We start from the raw sequence: 20975 nt of genomic DNA, 5'->3' as shown, positions 1-20975 counted from the left end.
GATGGCAGTTTAGCAATATGCGTGTTTTATTTCGTCCTCTGGAACAACTATTAAATAACCAGAAACAGTACAGAACAGTTCCTGGGGCCACGTCAGTAACCAGACACACAACATACCCCAGTCTGGACCAGCTGGACCGGCTGTGAGCCTCCCCAGAACTGTGAGTTCCCCAAGCCATGGGGACCAGTGCCCCTCCCCCACAGGCTGCTTCCCAGAGGAAAAAGAAAAGAGACTTTAACAGCAGCATGGGCTGAGCCCAACCAAACACCTTAAACATCCTTTTTCCTTAGTAAAAGATATTTCATGCAAATAACAATCAAAAAAGAGCAGGAGTAGCTATACTAATATCCAACAAATTAGACTCAAAGGTAAAACCATTAAAAGAGACAAAGAAGGATAGTATGTACTAATAAAAGGAACAATTCAGCACGAAGACATAACAATCATAGATATTTATTGACCAAACCAGAATGCTCCAACATACGTGTGGCAAACACTGAAAAGAGAAATAGACACATCTACCATAATAGTTGGAGACTTCAATTCCCCACTCCCATCAATGGACAGAACATCTAGACAGAGGATCAGTAAAGAAATAGAGAATTTGAATAATACAATAAATGAGCTAGACTTAACAGATATTTATAGAACATTACACCCCACAACAGCAGAATACACCTTTTTCTCAAGTGCTCATGGATCATTCTCAAAGTTAAACCATATGCTGGGTCACAAAGCAATTCTCAATAAATTTAAAAAGATTGAAATCATACAAACACTTTCTCAGATCATAAGGGAGTGAAGTTGGAAATCAGTAATAGGCAGAGTGCCAGAAAATTCACAACTATGTGGAGGCTCAACAACACACTCTTAAACAACCAGTGGGTCAAGGAAGAAATTGCAAGAGCAATCAGTAAATATCTCAAGGCAAATGAAATTGAAAACACAACATATCAAAACTTATGGGATGCGGCAAAGGCAGTGCTAAGAAGGAAATTTATTGCCCTAAATGCCTGTATTAAAAAAGAAGAAAGGGCAAAAATCGAGAAATTAACTGGCCACTTAGAAGAATAGAGAAAGAACAGCAAACTAACCCCAAAGCAAGCAAAAGCAAAGAAATAACAAAGATTAGAGCAGAAATAAATGAAATTGAGAACGTGAAAACAATTAAGAAAATCAATAAAACCAGAAGGTGGTTCTATGAGAAAATCAATAAGATTGATGGACCCTTAGCAAGATTGATAAAAAGAAGAAGAGAGAGGATGCAAATAAATAAAAGCAGAAATGGAAGAGGAGACAAAACCACTGACCCCACAGAAATAAAGGAAGTAATGACAGTATAGTATGAACAACTTTATGCTAATAAATAAACAGTGTAGATGAAATTGACATCTTCTAGAGAGGCGTGAACAACCAACTTTGACTCGAGAAGAAATAGATGACCTCAGCAAACCAATCACAAGTAAACAAATTGAATCAGTCATTAAGAAGCTCCCCAAAAAGAAATTTCCAGGACCAGATAGCTTCATATGTGAATTCTACCAAATTTTCCAGAAAGAATTAGTACCGATCCTGCTCAGACTCTTCCAGAAAATTGAAGAGGAGGGAAAGCTACCTAATTCATTCTGCGAAGCCAACATCACCCTCATACCAAAGTCAGACAAAGATATTACAAAAAAAGAAAACTACAGACCAATCTCTCTAATGAATATAGATGCAAAAATCCTCAACAAAATTCTAGCAAATCGAGTCCAACATCACATTAAAAGAATTATACATCATGACCAAGTAGGATTTATCACAGGTATGCAAGGATGGTTCAACATAAGAAAATCAATTAATGTAATATGCCAAATCAACAAATAAAAGCAGAAAAACCACATGATCATCTCGATTGATGCAGAAAAGGCATTTGACAAAATTCAACATCCTTTCCTGTTGAAAACACTTCAAAAGATAGGAATAGAAGGGAACTTCATTAAAATGATAAAGGGAATATATGAAAAACCCACAGCTAATATCATCCTCAATGGGGAAAAACTGAAAACTTTCCCCCTAAGATCAGTAACAAGACAAGAATGTCCACTCTCACCGCTGTTGTTCAACATTGTGTTGGAAGTTCTAGCCAGAGCAATTAGACAAGAGAAAGAAATACATGGCATCAAAATTGGAAAGGAAGACGTAAAACTCTCACTGTTTGCAGATGATATGATACTATATGTCGGAAACCCTGAAAAATCCACAGCAAAACAAGTAGAGCTAATAAACAAGTACAGCAAAGTGGCAGAATACAAGATCAACACTCAAAAATCAGCAGTGTTTCTATACACTAGTAATGAACAATCTGAGGGGGAAATCAAGAAACGAATTCCATTTACAGTTGCAACCAAAAGAATAAAATGTTTAGGAATAAATTTAACTAAAGAGATAAAAGACCTATACAAAGAAAACTACAAGAAATTGTTAAAAGAAATCACAGTAGACCTAAATAGATGGAAGGGCATACCATATTCATGGATTGGAATACTAAATATAGTTAAGATGTCAATCCTACCTAAATTGATTTACAGATTCAATGCAATACCAATCAAAATCCCAACAACTTACTTTTCAGAAATAAAAAAACCAATAAGCAAATTTATCTGGAAGGGTAGGGTGCCCTGAATAGCTAAAAGTATCCTGAGGAAAATAAATGAAGTCAGAGGTCTCACACTGCCTGATTTTAAGGCATATTATGAAGCTACAGCGGTCAAAACAGCGTGGTACTGGCATAAAGATAGATATATCGACCAATGGAATCGAATAGAGTGTTCAGCTATAGACCCTCTCATCTATGGACAATTGATCTTTGATAAGGCAGTCAAACCAACTCACCTGGGACAGAATAGCCTCTTCAGTAGATGGTGCCTAGAGAACTGGATATCCATATGCAAAAGAATGAAAGAGGACCCATATCTCACACCCTATACAAAAGTTAACTCAAAATGGATCAAAGACCTAAACATTAGGTCTAATACCATAAAACAGTTAGAAGAAAATGTAGGGAACTATCTTATAAATCTTATACTTGGAGGCAAGTTTTATAGACCTTACACCCAAAGCAAGAGCACTGAAGAAAGAAAGAAAGAAATGGGATCTCCTCAAAATTAAACACTTTTGCACATCAAAGAACTTCATCATGAAGGTAAAAAGACAGCCTACACAATGGGAGACAATAGTTGGAAACGACATATCAGATAAAGGTCTAGTATCCAGAATTTATAAAGAGATTGTTCAACTCAACAACAAAAAGACAGACAATCCAATTACAAAATGGGAAAAAGTTTTGAACAGACACTTCTCAGAAGAGGAGATACGAATGGCCAAAAGGCGCATGAGGAGATGCTCAATGTCCCTGGCCATTAGAGAAATGCAAATCAAAACCATAATGAGATATCATCTAACACCCACCAGAATGGTCATTATCAACAAAACAGAAAATGACAAGTGCTAGAGAGGATGTGGAGGAAGAGGCACGCTTATTCACTGTTGGTGGGAGTGTCAAATGGTGCAACTGCTGTGGAAAGCAGTTTGGCAGTTCTTCAAAAAGCTGAATGTAGGATTGCCATATGATCCGGCAATACCATTGCTAGGTATCTACGCAAAGAACATAAGGGCAAAGACACAAACGGACATTTGCATACCAATGTTTGTAGCAGCATTATTTACAATTGCAAGGAGATGGAAACAGCCAGAATATCCATCAACAGACGAATGGCTAAATAAACTGTAATATATATATATATATACGATGGAATATTATGCAGCTTTAAGACAGAATAAAGTTATGAAGTATGTAACAATCTGGATGGACCTTGAGGACATTATACTGAGTGAGATTAGCCAAAAACATAAGGACAAATACTGTATGGTCTCACTGATATGAACTGACAGTAGTGAATAAACTTGGAGTATTTTGTTGGTAACAGAGACCATTAGGAGATAGAAATAGGGTAAGATATTGGGTAATTGGAGCTGAAGGGATACAGATTGTGCAACAGAACTGAATATAAAAACTCAGAAATGGACAGCACAATACTACCTAACTGTAATACAATTATGTTAAAACACTGTATGAAGCTTCATGTGAGAATGATAGGGGAGGAGGGCTGGGGACATAAATGAAATCAGAAAGAAAGATAGACATTAAAGATTGAGATGGTATAATCGAGGAATGCCTAGAGTGTATAAAAATAGTGACTAAATGTACAAATTTTAAAAATATTTGTGCATGAGGCAGCACAAAGGAATGTCATTACTGCTGGGTGCTGAAAATGGATGGTAATTAATATTTTAAAATGTTACCTTATGTGTGAGACTAAAGCAAAAAATGTTTATGTGGTACAAAATTTATGTTTTGACTAGTGCATTTCCTAATATAACTTATGTAGATAGTTTGATTGAACACCATAAGTACTTGGAATCTCAGGTAAGATACGAGATTTTGCTGGTTTGTCCAGAGTGATGCCCCGATGAATCCCAGAGTGATTTGATCAGTGAGTGGGAAAGTATATGCAAAGTCCCCTTCGGGGAATGGTGAGAATGGGGAGAAATTCAACTTCCCCAAGTTGAATTCTTGATATTCTCACAAGCAGTGTGGATAACCAAAGCTATAGACTGAGCCCCCAGTCTTGAGGTTTGTTCATACGAAACTTAACCCCACAAAGGATAGGTCAAGCCTACTTAAAATTAGGCCTAAGAGTCACCCCAGGAGAGCCTCTTTTGTTGCTTAGATGTGGCCTCTCTCTCCAGCCAACACAACAAGCAAACTCACCACCTTCCCCCTGTCTACGTGGGACATGATTCCCAGGGGTGTGGATGTTCCTGGCAACGTGGGATAGAAATCCTAGAATGAGCCTGAGACTCAGCATCAAGGGATTGAGAAAAACCTTAGGATGTGCTGAGACTCAGCATCAAGGGATTGAGAAAACCTTCTCGACCAAAAGGGGGAAGAGTGAAATGAGACAAAGTGTCCATGGCTGAGAGATTCCAAACAGAGTCTAGGGGTTATCCTGGAGGTTATTCTTACACATTAAGTAGATATCACCTTGTTATTCAAGATGTAATGGAGAGGCTGGAGGGAACTGCCTGAAAATGTAGAGCTGTGTTCCAGTGGCCCTGTTTCTTGATGGTGATTGAATAATGGTATCGCTTTCACAGTGTGACTGTGTGATTGTGAAAACCTTGTGTCTGATGCTCCTTTTATCTACCTTGTCAACAGATGAGTAGAACATGTGGAATAAAAATAAATAATAGGGGGAACAAATGTTAAAATAAATTCAGTTTGAAATGCTAGTGATCAAGTGATATTGTGAATTACTGATTATATATGTAGAATGGAATGATCACATGTTAATGTTTTAGTTCGTTTGTTAAATTTTCTTTAATTAATAAATTTTACAAAAAAAGTAGCATTTATAAGACCTCTTGAGGTCTAGGTTTAGAACTTGAAAATCATGTCTGCTGTGTTCTGTGGTCAATGCAAGTTGCAAGGCCAGCTCAGATTCAAGGAGAGGGGAAATAAATTCTACCTGTCAGAGAATCTGCAAAGTATTGTGATTGTTTTTGCAATTTCCTCTACATTGGCTTTGCAAACTTCACACTATATGTTTTATTGACAGTTAAAGAAGAAAATATTGATTACCTTTTGATCTTCTAACATTCCCCATCTTTACCTCTAAAAAATACTGTCATACTTCATAATCAGATCAAGAATAATAATCTGGTCTCCTTTCTTACCTAGGTTATATGTCTTATTTGTCTTCATTTCAGCTTCTACTATGATTCTTGCCATGCCATTTTCAGAGCTTTCCTATCCTGCAAACTCTACTGCCTTTCAGTTTACTGACTTCCATACCATATTGTCAATTCCCTCTCTTAAATTGTCACACTATCCAAATTATTTGTTGTTTATGGCAACTAGAATGTGTGATAGTATATTCTTCAATGACCTGCCCATTGATGAACTGTCATTTATCAGCCTGAGTTTCATCACACTTTGAGGAAAAAGCAGATTGAGTGTTAGAGGGCTAGATTTTAGGATATGGTTCATGGTCTTTTGGATAATTAACATTTGCTCCCCTTTCTGCTTAATACAGAAATTAGGTGACATGTATGTTTCGTCGTTTCTGCTGAAGGCCTCAGTGCTTTTCTTTCTGGAGTAAGACTTCTCTAGGCAGAATATAAGTGTTATAGAAAAAAATTATGGAAAATATTTATAAGGTCAAAATCCGTGTTTTTTAAAAATCTTTTTTTAAGTCCTGATCATATTAGGTCGTTAAAAATGTAATTTTGCTTTTTTTTTTTTCTAGGTGTATGTAATGCATACTTTAGCAGCCTCACTTTCTGCTTGTATTTATCAGTGCCTTTGTGGTAGTCATAACTACAGGTAAATATCTTTTTGTGAAATTTAATACTTCTTCCAGTACCTGTGTACTTTCAGATTTTGTATGCTATGTTTTAGAAAAACTATATGCAGCAGTCTACTTTAAATAATGCAAAAGTATAGGGTTGAGACATTAAATGCTTTTTTTTCTGTCTTTGACATTTTAGCTTATTGCCTTTATGGTAAATGAATCCCAAGTAAACTGTCATCAATATAATTAACAGCCTTTTATTATCACTATTTTATACCAGACAGTATGATAGGCACTGAGAATTTTAACACAAATAAGCTAAGGTCTTTTTCCTTAATTAAGGTCAGTGTAGTGCTAGAGACAAGTAAGTGAACTGATTCATGCTTTGTTTAGCATGGTATATAGTACAGAAATGGCAAATACTGTAAAGTGATAGTAAAGGCTGAGGGAGCATAGAGGAAGGAGCTACTAACATAGAAAAAATTGAGGAAAATTTTACAGAAGAGTTGACATTTAGAATTTCTCTCTTTCATCTTAAAGTTTCACTATAATTTACCTAGGCTTTTAAAAAATCTTATATGCCATCTGTTGGGCCTTTCCATATCTGTCTATATCTTGTAGTTTCTGACTATTTCTTCAAATATCATCTCTTTCCTTTTCTTTTCCCACCCTTAATAGACAAGATGTTGGAATTTATTTTTCTTTCACCTTTCCTTTCATCTCATTTTTTCTGTCTCTTTTTGCTGCATTTCAGGAGAAATCCTAACTTGATTTTCCAGCCACTAAGTCATTCTTTCAGCAGTATCCTGTCATTTAGCCTATCTGAGTTTGTGTTTTAGAAATTGTTTTTCATTTTTGGATTTCTTGTTGACATTTCTATAACCAGTTTTATTTTTATAACAGTTTTTTAATTTTATGATTGTTTTTTACGTCTCTGAGTATAAGGTAGTTTCCTCAATGTTCTTATAAAGTCCATTTCCTCAGTATGAGATCTTTCCTGAGTATGTGTTTTCAGCCTTCCTTGTGGTTGATTTTTGGTTACCTTGGTCTTCTTGTGTGACCCCAGCTTACCACTCTAGTTTTATATTCCCAAGGATATCCCAAGGAATCAACTTGATTCCTTTGATTCTACTCCTTTGAGAGTTTGCTTTCTTGTTTATTGATAATGGCTCTATTTTCATAAATATATTTTTATTTTTCCTACTATTTCCATAGGCTTACTGTAACAGGGAGGAGAACTTTTGTTGTTACTCTGCTGTCTTGAAATTGGAAAGTAAACCAAGTGAAACTATTTACAAATGTATCAAAATATTATGGTTAATGAGATTTACCTGTCATTACAGATTATAACCAATAATGTATTCTGTTTAAATATTCATTTACTCGATGTATGATGTAGGAATTTTTGACAGGATTTAACAAGTTTCTTAGTACCATATTCTGCCAGAATTACTTCGTAGTTTATACGAAGCTACACATTATTTTTTCACTCATCTGTTTACTTTAGCCTTAGCTTGAAATATCATTTACTTAAGGAAGCTTACTCCCAAATTCAGTGAAATACTCCCACTTTTGCTTTCTTAGCACCTTATTCAGAGAGTCATCTTTAAAAACAATATGATAAAATTATTAATTTGTTTCTGATTCCTCTATCAGAGTATAAATTTCATGGGGGATAGAAACCATGTTTTTCATTGTATGCCTAGTGCCTAATGCAGTTCTGGGTATGTGGTAATCTAGCATTGCATATCAAATGAATATAGACTGACTCTGTTCTTAACCACATAACTTTGCTTTAAAGTCCCATGAGTAAGCTTGTTACTAGTGGTCCTTAGTGATTTAGTTTTCTCATTTGTATTGTGTCTTTCACTAAATAAATATGTTTAAAAGCTGTCACATGTTTACCAATTTAGAAGATGTGTATATTAAGTATATGATTATATTTAAAGCATACTTTGTTGTTATATAGCACTAGACTATATAGAATACACTACTTAGATATAATATTATTATAATTATTAAATAAAAATGTGTATTTAGAGTACCCTAGAGATAAGATATGGAGCATGAAAATATCACATGTGGAATCTATCCATCACAGATACAAATAATGTTTTCTTCTCTTAGTTCATTACAAACAAATCAATTTACTGGAATGGTATATCAGACAGTACTGCTTCCTCACCGGCATTCTTTGAAAACAGGAAGCTTAGATGAAGCAATAACTCCCAATACATCACCTGCTCAGTGGCCAGGTAAAATAATTTATAAATATGTGAATTTTTGTTCGCATCATTGGAACTTTGTGAAATGATTAAAAAGCAGTTTTGGTTTATATATTGCAGCATGACAATCATTATTAATCACTAGAATTGATACCAGTTCAGTATTCATCATTCATTACAAATGCAATTACTTGACAGTATTTCCTTGAGATTGTTATACTGAAATAACTCACAGATTTTGTTGTATCATTTAAAATTTTGTTTTTGCTATAATAGAAAAACATATGACCAAGCAATTTTATAGAATGTATTCAGGTTTTTATTTTATTACAGTTGATATTTTAGCTTTCTTACTCTTTGATATTGAGATTAAAGTTGGGTTTATTCTTTATCAGATTTGAGTTAGATTGCCAATTTTCATTTGTTTCTCTAAATTGAACAAAAGCTCAACACATTTGTTCATTATTTGTATAATAACTTTTGTAATTCCCTAGTCTATGAATCTAGGGAAGAAAATTTGTAATCCTGATGCCGTGAATTTTTTTTTAATAAAAAAAATGTAGCTAATCTTTCATTTTTACATTTTATTGTTTATTCCAGGAATAACTTCACTAATTCGACTTTTGAATTCTTCTGGTGAGGAAGCCCAGCCAGGGCTTACAATCTTGCTCTGTGAGATTCTCACAGCAGTCTATCTTAGTCTCTTCATTCATGGCCTGGCAACACATTCTAGTAATGAACTATTTCGGATTGTGGCTCATCCTCTAAATGAAAAAATGTGGTCTGCTGTGTTTGGTGGAGGTGCTCATGTTCCCAGCAAAGAACAGACACACTCAAAAGCTTTAACTGGTTAGTTTTCTATCTTTTTATATTAAAAAAAAAAAAAGACCAAAGCTTTTGAATTGTAGTTTTCTCAAATGTAATTATGGTTTTAGTCACTGTTAGAAAGTTCTTGTTACAGACCATTCCTTAGAGCATAAGCAAATAGTTTTATGGTGAAAATACAGTGTAAAGTTTCTGGTGCAGTTTTCAGTCTTTAGAATAACTTATGCACCAGTACATTTGAATTGTATAATTAATGATTAGAACTATCTAATGTACTTTTCTCAAATATTACACATTAAAATTTTTATTTGCTTTGAAATAAACTATAATACTGGTTTTTGTTCTATCCCAAATACAGATTCTTTCTTCTTTCTTTGGCAGGAAGGCACTTTGCTATGCCTAGCCCCCACCAGGTAGTGGTATTCTCCATGGAATGTGTGGGCTTTTCCAAAGCTCTTTCAGCCATCAGTTCTCATAGCTCTCCCAGTCTTGCAGGCAAGATATTAGCTTTAGAAATAGGCTTTACAGTTCAGCTTGCTATGTGTTGTTTTGGAGTGGTTTGGGGTACAGCGGCAAGTTTTATTTTGTTTGACTTTTACAGAAAATTGAGAAATTTCCTTTAATCAAGCCATTTTTTAAATTTAAAACAATGATTAACATTTTAGAAAACTATCTTTGCTATTTTATTCTGCTTTTAAATTCTTAGTTTTTGATATTTTCTATCCCTTAGCATTTAACATATTTTTAAGTATCTAAAATAAAGAAGTGACTCTGCTATTTATGATAATAAAAAGACTATGGCTTGAAGTGACTGGAAAAACATGTCAAATGATGCTGCTTTATGATTTGCATATTATGATTCTGGCCATTAGGGGTTTTGGATTTCTAAGTGTTCAAAATTCCATGAAAAGTAAATATTTTAAACAATTTATATTTTCTTTTCTAAACTTTATAATGTTAAGACTATGTACTAAATACTACTACTGTATTTATTTAAAGATAAAATACCACCAAACTTTCTTCAGCAGTAAGAAGCCTCATGATGCTCTTTGCCTTTCAGTTAAGTTTCCTTTTTGTGATTTACTAACCCACATGATTATCTTGATTTTCAAATTTTGGGAATTCTGGGGATAGATTTAGGGATTAATATGTAACACTTGAAAAGCTGTTTCGTTCTGTATTGACATATTGAATAGGTAAGACTTTTTTATAAATGCTTTAAAAAAAAACAAGTCATATATATACATATATATTTAAGGGAAAACCCTAGCAACATTATTTATTTATTTTAGATTTTTAATTCCCTTCTTTCTCAATATCTATACTCAAAATATACGTATACATATATGTATATGTAGACTTGTATCTATATATGTTGGGAGGTCAGGCAGTTGGGGAGCAGAACTAAAAAAACTTGAGTTTGGCTTCATTATTTAGGAGGAAACTACACCCTGATTGTTAAATATTCTTTGAAAAAAGCTGTATTAAAAGAAAGTTAGAAAATCATTTATCTTTGGAAATATTAAAAAATTATTCATAATAGTTTTGGCATTAACTAGCAGTTAACGGTAAAATAATAATGAAAGCATTTTCTACTGAGCAATCCCTGCATGATTGTACAACAAATATGTACAACATTGTACAAATTGTACAACATACCAAATCATGGTACCCTAGCTTCTGTTTTCTTGCTTGAAACTCTTTCTTCAGTCATCTAGGATTCTCTTACTTTCTAATCCAGCTCTTTTCCACCAATAAATAAATAAATGAATGAATAAAACAAAAAAATAAAGGAAGCAGTCAATGATTTAACCTTTTTGGTTAATACTTATAAGGCAAATTCAGTTTGAGCAAAGGTCAGGAGACTTTTTCTGTAAAGTGTCATAGGATTTGTAGGCCTTTGGTCTCTTTCATAATGACTTAACTCTGCCCTGAGATCACAAAAGCAGCCATAAACCGTATGTAAAAGAATAAGTGTAGCTATGTTCCAGTAAAACTTTATACAAAAGCAGGCCATAACTTACCAATCCCTGTTGTAGAGGTGCGTGCAGTGTATCAGTGCTCCATTGGGAATTGAATATTTGCCTTCCCTGTTAAAATAATTCCAGGTCTTCAGAGTAGCCAACATCATTGTGTTAGAGCATGGACATTACATTCCACCTCATTATAAGGTTCTGACATAACTATGAAATATAATACTTTGAAGACAAGTGGCATCAGAAAGGATCATTTATAATCATCTCTACCATGGTCTCTAACTTCCTTGAACAAAGCCAGGGGCTAATTCAATTTTGACTGAAATTACTGAATTCAATTTTGACTTTAAGCCACTGAAAATATACAAGGCTAATATGGCTTCTCCTGAAATAGAATAGAATACCATCGTTCTTTTTGGTATTCTACACTTTGTGCATTTCTCAAATGGCTGTTTTATCTCTCTGTCCCTTTCCTTTGCCCTAAATTAAACCTATTTCTGCCTATCTTTCTTCCTTATAAACTTCAAATTTTAAATGCAAATTTACTTTTTCTAGTGTTTTAATATTTTAATTATCATAACATCCCTTTTCTTATTTAAAGAGTAATTTCCTGTGCTTTATTATTATTTTTTTATATTGTTTTGAAAAAGGAAAAGACTACCTTCATATGAAACTTACCTTGGTCTAAATTTTAACCTGAAATATCTGAATTTTTATACGGAAAATCTTTCGGTGTCTAAAGGGAATAAGATAACTATTGAGTCTCGTATTAAATAAGCAATTGGGCATTTAATTTTTACCCTGTTTTTAATATATTCTAGGGGAAAATCATTTGTTGAGGTTCTCATCTTGCCAGTGTTAAATGTTAAAATGAGACAAATTCTTGTGGAGAAAAGTCCTGTAAAAAATATACCCGTGAAAAAATATATTCGTTTGTTGATGCTCTGATCTACCAATGTTAAATATTAAAATGGGATAAATTCTCCTGGAGGAAGGCCCTATAAAAAGTATACATGTGAGGACTTCTGGAGAAGATGGCGGCTTAGTAAGACACGTTGGTCTTAGTTCCTCCTCCAGAACAGCTACTAGGGAAGTAGAAATGATACAGAACAGCTCCCGGAGCCAGGACAGAGACCAAGAAGACAGCATACCCCATCCTGGAACGGCTGACTGGCTGGGAGAACCCGCTGTGGTGAGATCGCCAAGGGGCGCATGCTTCCCCAGGCCGGGGCGGCAGGCGGCCGGTCTCCCTCCCTCCCTCCTTCCCAGGCCGGCTGGGAGAATTGGACAGATGATCCCCTCAAGCCGTGGCGGCTGGCACCCCCCCCACACGCGGCCCCCCAGACCAGCTGAGAGAATTGGATCGGAGATCCCCCAAACCATGGAGACCGGTGACCGGGGTCCCTTCCAAACACATGGCTTCCCAGTCCAGCTGGGAACGGTGGATAGGCACTCCCCCAAGCTGCGGCGGCTGGCACCCACCCCCACGCTTGGCGCCCCGGACCAGCTGGGAAATTTGGACAGGCGCTCCCCCAAGCCGCAGAGGCCGGTGCCCACCCCCACGCGCAGATTCCCGGGCCGGCTGGGAGATTCGGATCGGCACTCTCCCAAGCCGCTTCGGCTGGCGACCCTCCCCTACAGTGAGTTTTCCAAAGTTAAAGGAGCCACAGCATCTTTTACTGATGGGACCTGCAGACAGACGAGTGCCACAAGCACCACCTACTGGGCAGGATAAGAAAAACAGAGCCCAGAGATTTCATAGAAAAATCTTTCAACCTGCTGGGTACCACACCCAGGGAAATCTGATTAAATGCCCAGACGCCAGCAGAAGATAACGGATCACGCTCAGAAAATTGAAGATATGGCCCAGTCAAAGGAACAAACCAATAGTCCAAATGAGATACAGGAGCTGAGACAACTAATGCTGAATATACGAACAGAAATGGAAAACCTCTTCAAAAACCAAATCAATAAATTGAGGGAGGACATGAAGAAGACATGGGCTGAACAAAAAGAAGAAATAGAAAGTCTGAAAAAACAAATCACAGAACTTATGGGATTGAAGGACAAAGTAGAAAAGATGGTAAAAACAATGAATACCTACAATGGTAGATTTAAAGAGACAGAAGCTAGAATTAGTGAATTGGAGGATGGAACATCTGAATTCCAAAAAGAAACAGAAACTATAGGGAAAAGAATGGAAAAATTTGAACAGGGTATCAGGGAACTCAAGGACAATATGAACTGCACAAATATACGTGTTGTGGGTGTCCCAGAAGGAGAAGAGAAGGGAAAAGGAGGAGAAAAACTAATGGAAGAAATTATCACTGAAAATTTCCCAACTCTTATGAAAGACCTAAAATTACAGATCCAAGAAGTGCAGCGCACCCCAAAGAGAATAGACCCAAATAGGCGTTCTCCAAGACACTTACTGGTTAGAATGTCAGAGGTCAAAGAGAAAGAGAGGATCTTGAAAGCAGCAAGAGAAAAACAATCCATCACAAACAAGGGAAACCCAGTAAGACTATGTGTAGATTTCTCAGCAGAAACCATGAAAGCTAGAAGACAGTGGGATGATATATTTAAATTACTAAAAGAGAAAAACTGACAACCAAGACTTCTATATCCAGCAAAATTGTCCTTCAAAAATGAGGGAGAAATTAAAACATTTTCAGTCAAAAAGTCACTGAGAGAATTTGTGACCAAGAGACCAGCTCTGCAAGAAATACTAAAGGGAGCACTAGAGTCAGATACAAAAAGACAGAAGAGAGAGGTATGGAGAAGAGTGTAGAAAGAAGGAAAATCAGATATGATATATATAATACAAAAGGCAAAATGGCAGAGGAAAATATTATCCAAACAGTAATAACACTAAATGTTAATGGACTGAATTCCCCAATCAAAAGACATAGACTGGCAGAATGGATTAAAAAACAGGATCCTTCTATATGCTGTCTACAGGAAACACATCTTAGACCCAAAGATAAACATAGGTTGAAAGTGAAAGGTTGGGAAAAGATATTTCATGCAAATAACAACCAGAAAAGAGCAGGAGTAGCTATACTAATATCCAACAAATTAGACTTCAAATGTAAAACAGTTAAAAGAGACAAAGAAGGACACTATCTACTAATAAAAGGAACAATTAAACAAGAAGACATAACAATCATAAATATTTATGCACCGAACCAGAATGCCCCAAAATACGTGAGGAATACACTGCAGACATTGAAAAGGGAAATAGACACATATACCATAATAGTTGGAGACTTCAATTCGCCACTCTCATCAATGGACAGAACATCTAGACAGAGGATCAATAAAGAAATAGAGAATCTGAATATTACTATAAATGAGCTAGACTTAACAGACATTTATAGGACATTACATCCCACAACAGCAGGATACACCTTTTTCTCAAGTGCTCATGGATCATTCTCAAAGATAGACCATATGCTGGGTCACAAAGCAAGTCTTAACAAATTTAAAAAGATTGAAATCATACACAACACTTTCTCAGATCATAAAGGAATGAAGTTGGAAATCAATAATAGGCGGAGTGCCAGAAAATTCACAAATACGTGGAGGCTCAACAACACACTCTTAAACAACGAGTGGGTCAAGGAAGAAATTGCAAGAGAAATTAGTAAATATCTCGAGGCGAATGAAAATGAAAACACAACATATCAAAACCTATGGGACGCAGCAAAGGGAGTGCTAAGAGGGAAATTTATTGCCCTAAATGCCTATATCAGAAAAGAAGAAAAGGCAGAAATTCAGGAATTAACTGTCCACTTGGAAGAACTGGAGAAAGAACAGCAAACTAACCTCAAAGCAGGCAAAAGGAAAGAAATAACAAAGATTAGAGCAGAAATAAATGAAATTGAGAACATGAAAACAATAGAGAAAATCAATATGACCAAAAGTTGGTTCTATGAGAAGATCAATAAGATTGATGGGCCCTTAGCAAGACTGACAAAAAAGAAGAGAGAGGATGCAAATAAATAAGATCAGAAATGGAAGAGGAGACATAACTACTGACCTCACAGAAATAAAGGAGGTAATAACAGGATACTATGAACAACTTTACGCTAATAAATACAACAATTTAGATGAAATGGACGGGTTCCTGGAAAGACATGAACAACCAACTTTGACTCAAGAAAACATAGATGACCTCAACAAACCAATCACAAGTAAAGAAATTGAATCAGTCATTCAAAAGCTTCCTAAAAAGTAAAGTCCAGGACCAGACGGCTTCACATGTGAATTCTACCAAACATTCCAGAAAGAATTAGTACCAACTCTCCTCAAACTCTTCAAAAAACTCGAAGTGGAGGGAAAGCTACCTAATTCATTCTATGAAGCCAACATCACCCTCATACCAAAACCAGGCAAAGATATTACAAAAAAAGAAAACTATAGACCAATCTCTCTAATGAATATAAATGCAAAAATCCTCAACAAAATTCTAACAAATCGAATTCAACAACACATTAAAAGAATTGTACATCATGGCCAAGTAGGATTCATCCCAGGTATGCAAGGATGGTTCAACATAAAATCAATTAATGTAATACACCATATCAACAAATCAAAACAGAAAAATCACATGATCATCTCAATTGATGCAGAGAAGGCATTTGACAAGATTCAACATTCTTTCCTGTTGAAAACACTTCAAAGGATAGGAATACAAGGGACCTTCCTTAAAATGATAGAGGGAATATATGAAAAACCCACAGGTAATATCATTCTCAATGGGGAAAAATTGAAAACTTTCCCCCTAAGATCAGAAAAAAGACAAGGATGTCCATTATCACCACTATTGTTCAACATCGTGTTGGAGGTTCTAGCCAGAGCAATTAGACAAGAAAAAGAAATAGAAGGCATCAAAATTGGAAAGGAAGACGTAAAACTATCACTGTTTGCAGACGATATGATATTATAAGTCGAAAACCTGCAAAAATCCACAACAAAACTACTAGAGCTAATAAGTGAGTACAGCAAAGTAGCAGGTCACAAGATCAACATTCAAGAATTTGTAGCATTTCTATACACTATCAATGAACAAGCTGAGGGGGAAATCAAGAAACGAATTCCATTTACAATTGCAACTAAAAGAATAAAATACCTAGGAATAAATTTAACTAAAGAAACAAAAAACCTATACAAAGAAAACTGCAAAAAACTATTAAAAGAAATCACAGAAGACCTAAATAGATTTAAGGGCATACCGTGTTCATGGATTGGAAGACTAAATATAGTTAAGATGTCAATCCTACCTAAATTGATTTTCAGATTCAATGCAATACCAATCAAAATCCCAACAACTTATTTTTCAGAAATAGAAAAACAAATAAGCAAATTTATCTGGAAGGGCAGGGTGCCCCGAATTGCTAAAAGTATCTTGAGGGAAAAAAACGAAGCTGGAGGTCTCACGCTGCCGGACTTTAAGGCATATTATGAAGCCACAGTGGTCAAAACAGCATGGTATTGGCATAAAGATAGATATATCGACCAATGGAATCGAATAGAGTGCTCAGATATAGACCCTCTCATCTATGGACATTTGATCTTTGATAAGGCAGTCAAGCCAACTCACCTGGGTCAGAACAGTCTCTTCAATAAATGGTGCCTAGAGAACTGGATATCCATATGCAGAAGAATGAAAGAGGACCCGTATCTCACACCCTATACAAAAGTTAACTCAAAATGGATCAAAGATCTAAACATTAGGTCTAAGACCATAAAACAGAGGAAAATGTAGGGAGATATCTTATGAAACTTACAATTGGAGGCAGTTTTATGGACCTTAAACCTAAAGCAAGAGCACTGAAGAAAGAAAGAAATAAATGTGATCTCCTCAAAATTAAACACTTTTGTGCATCAAAGAACTTCATCAAGAAAGTAGAAAGACATCCTACACCATGGGAGACAATATTTGGAAACGACATATCAGATAAAGGTCTAGTATCCAGAATTTATAAAGAGATTGTTCAACTCAACAACAAAAAGACAGCCAACCCAATTACAAAATGGGAAAAAGACTTGAACAGACACCTCTCAGAAGAGGAAATACAAATGATCACAAGGCGCATGAAGAGATGCTCAATGTCCCTGGCCATTAGAGAAATGCAAATCAAAACCACAATGAGATATCATCTCACTCCCACCAGAATGGCCATTATCAACAAAACAGAAAACGACAAGTGCTGGAGAGGATGCGGAGAAAGAGGCACACTTATCCACTGTTGGTGGGAATGTCAAATGGTGCAACCACTGTGGAAGACAGTTTGGCGGTTCCTCAAAAAACTAAATATAGAATTGCTGTACGACCCAGCAATGCTATTGCTAGGTATCTAGTCAAAGGACTTAAGGGCAAAGACACAAACGGACATTTGCACACCAGTGTTTATAGCAGCATTATTTACAATTGCAAAGAGATGGAAACAGCCAAAATGTCCATTAACAGACGAGTGGCTAAACAAACTGTGGTATATACATACGATGGAATACTATGCAGCTTTAAGACAGGATAAACTTATGAAGCGTGTAATTACATGGATGGACCTAGAGAACATTATGCTGAGTGAGTCTAGCCAAAAACTAAAGGACAAATACTGTATGATCCCACTGATGTGAACTGACATTCAAGAATAAACTTGGAATATGTCATTGGTAACAGAGACTAGGAGGAGTTAGAAACAGGGTAAGATAATGGGTAATTGGAGCTGAAGGGATACAGACTGTGCAACAGGACTAGATACAAAAACTCAAAAATGGACAGCACAATAATCCCTAATTGTAATGTAATCATGTTGAAACACTGAATGAAGCTGCATCTGAGCTATAGTTTTTTTGTTTGTTTGTTTGTGTCTTTTGTTTTTTTCTTTTTCCTTTTCTTTTTATTATTATTATTATTATTTTTATTTTTTTCTCTATATTAACATTCTATATCTTTTTCGGTTTTTTTGCTAGTTCTTTTCCTAAATCGATTCAAATGTACTAAGAAATGATGATCATGCATCTGTGTGATGATGTTAAGAATTACTGATTACATATGTAGAATGGAATGATTTCTAAATGTTGTGTTCATTTCTTTTTTTTCTTTAATTAATAATAAAAAAAAAGGTATAAATGTGAGAAAATTAAAAATACATTCTTTGCTAACCAGGCAACAGTTCTCAGTTCCACTCATTTCTGCTGAGCACAGATATGTAAAGAAACTTATTCAGAGCTTTTGGTTGAGGTTGTTCCTTTTTTGACCATTCAAATTTAGTAGTTTTTCAAGGAACAAGCAGCATTATATAAATTATCTTTTAAGCACCATCATAAACTGTATCCTACCACTTACTGACAGTAACCTTTGAATCCCAAATGATCAAAGTTATCACAAATTTCCTGTATTTTTAACCTGTTGGATTGGGATACTGTAGCTAAATAATATAGAATGCTTGAAAGATGTTGTTTTAGGGTTAAATTTAGTCATATCCGGTATATGGTGCCCATCTGTCTTTGAGAATCCAGAAACTAATTCTAAATACATCATGGAAGTAACTGAAGGAACACTTAGAAAAAACATGCATGATATGATTCATCAGTTTGATAAATAGTCGAAAGGAGTATGCTCACTGAAAGATGAAACCAAAGGCATGCTGGAAAATGATAAGTAATAGAAAAACAGAATAGAAGGGAAATAAGTAAAGGCAGGAGATAGTGAAGGCAGTAGTGGTAATTAGAAGTAACATATCTTGTGAAGCAGATGTAATGACAATTGGAGAGATAAAATCTCAGAACAAAAGTTAACCAAGACAAGGGACTCTGGATTCTTAACCAAGAAGGGGTGTGTCAATATAAGGCAAAGCTCTAAAATCTCAGTTTTTGAAGACTATATTATGGTTTGTTTTTTTTTTTTAACATGGGCAGGCACCGGGTCCTCGGGCATGGCAGGCAAGCATTCTTGCCTGCTAAGCCACTGTGGCCCTCCCTATTATGGTTTTTTTAATGCAGCTTTATTGAGATGTATTTAAAGACCATATAATCGTCCAAAGTATATAAGTGCTCTCTCTCTCTCTCTAAACCCATTTTCTAATATTTCTCGTACTCCTAAGTACTGCAGCAAAGTGGCTAGAATGTTTTTGCCATTCTGATTTTTAGTAAGTGTATTGAACCTAAGCTGAAATCTTATAGACAGAGCCATAATGTGGCCTTTGGGGTGATTAATAAGCAGTTCACTATGACAAACTTTTGATTATTTATCCCTGTCTTTGAAACATGCTTGCACTAACCCCAGTATGTATTTGCTTGTAAATATCTGTTCTTCTGTTAATCCAGATATTAAACATTGATAAAGATTATTTTCTTCTTCCCCTTACTGATACTCCCTTTTTCTTCCCCCCTTCCCTTATCCCTACCCTTTTCATTGTACTTTCCCCTTCTTTCTCCTGCCTTCTCTTTTCCCCCTTTCCTTTTCTCCTCCCTCCCTCTCTTCTACTTCTTTCTCTTTTTCTCTTCCACCTCTCTCCTTACTCTGTCCTCCCCCTCTTCCCTCCCTTCTTGTCTTACTTCTTCCCTCCCCGTTTTCCCTTTCCCCCACCTCCTTTCTTTATCCTCCTTATAAAAAATCTAAATGGAAGTTTTAACGTTTTCTTCCTGTATTCCTATGAATCATTTTGTACACCAGTTACCTTGAATGCTATCTTGCTATGTGATTCGGAGACAAAGCGTTACTTTCCGTTAAGATACTCATCAGCTCACTTTACAGGTATTGATTTAACAAGTGCCAGGTAGTGTGCTTGGTAGCAATCATAGGAAGACACCAAGGATCATTTTTTTTTAAATCTGGATAGTATCACCTGTCAGATGTTTTTATCATTAATCTTTTTCTTTGAGAATTAAAAAGTACCTCAAATTCACTGTTCCTTTAATCTCCTGTTTTTTTTTCTTTTATAATCTTAAATTTACTTGTTAAAATTATGTTTTACATACAATTTTGAGGACTTCTTTCATACTGAATGTGTGTTCACTTACATTTGTATTTCTGATATTTTTTTCCTGATGTACCTCTAAAGACAGTATATACATGTTTTAGGAGACTGAGGAATTAGCCTGATATGGCTTGCTGAAAACAAGAAATAGATTTGAAATCTATTTTATCTTAAATTTATATGATTTTATCTTCGTATTTATCATCAGTTAAATTATTTACCTTCCTGTTCCCCACTAAATTTTGGAGCTAACTTTGAAGATCTAGGATTGTGTGACTTTCATGCTTCAGGACCCTCTAGCATACTCACTAATAGCTCCCATGGGTAAGGAGGTGCCTTAGATTGAGAAGTAGAAAATGAGATGGTTTTGCTGATTACCTTAAAGTCAGTTTTTAAAAACATGACATTTAAATCCAGATTCAGAATAGTAATTTGACTATATCTGATTTAAAATCATAAACTGGAGTAGAAATGTTTTATTTGTGATTTTAATCAAAATATATGTGTGGGAAAACAAATCTAGTAGTACAGAGGAACTTGTAATGAAAAGCAGCATTGTATTTC

At 35.4% G+C, this 20975-nt stretch overlaps 1 protein-coding gene across 9 annotated transcripts in view; it reads left to right on the top strand.

Annotated features, from left to right (window-relative positions):
- The window catches only part of DMXL1 (Dmx like 1), a 232644-nt gene that overhangs the window by 132128 nt on the left and 79541 nt on the right, over positions 1–20975 (top strand). For 7 of the 9 annotated variants that reach the window (XM_077138866.1, XM_077138865.1, XM_077138869.1 and 4 more), the window contains 4 exons: positions 6351–6427; positions 8523–8650; positions 9221–9469; positions 9827–9940. In XM_077138866.1, the coding sequence (XP_076994981.1) occupies positions 6351–6427; positions 8523–8650; positions 9221–9469; positions 9827–9940 (568 nt within the window). The remainder of the gene's footprint in view (positions 1–6350; positions 6428–8522; positions 8651–9220; positions 9470–9826; positions 9941–20975) is intronic. The other 2 variants (XM_077138868.1, XM_077138867.1) reach the window with 1 other exon arrangement.

This window comes from Tamandua tetradactyla, chromosome 21 (assembly GCF_023851605.1).
Source record: "Tamandua tetradactyla isolate mTamTet1 chromosome 21, mTamTet1.pri, whole genome shotgun sequence".
NCBI classification, from domain to species: domain Eukaryota; kingdom Metazoa; phylum Chordata; class Mammalia; order Pilosa; family Myrmecophagidae; genus Tamandua; species Tamandua tetradactyla.
Note: the sequence above shows the minus strand (reverse complement) of the source record. Positions and strands in the feature narration are given on the sequence as shown.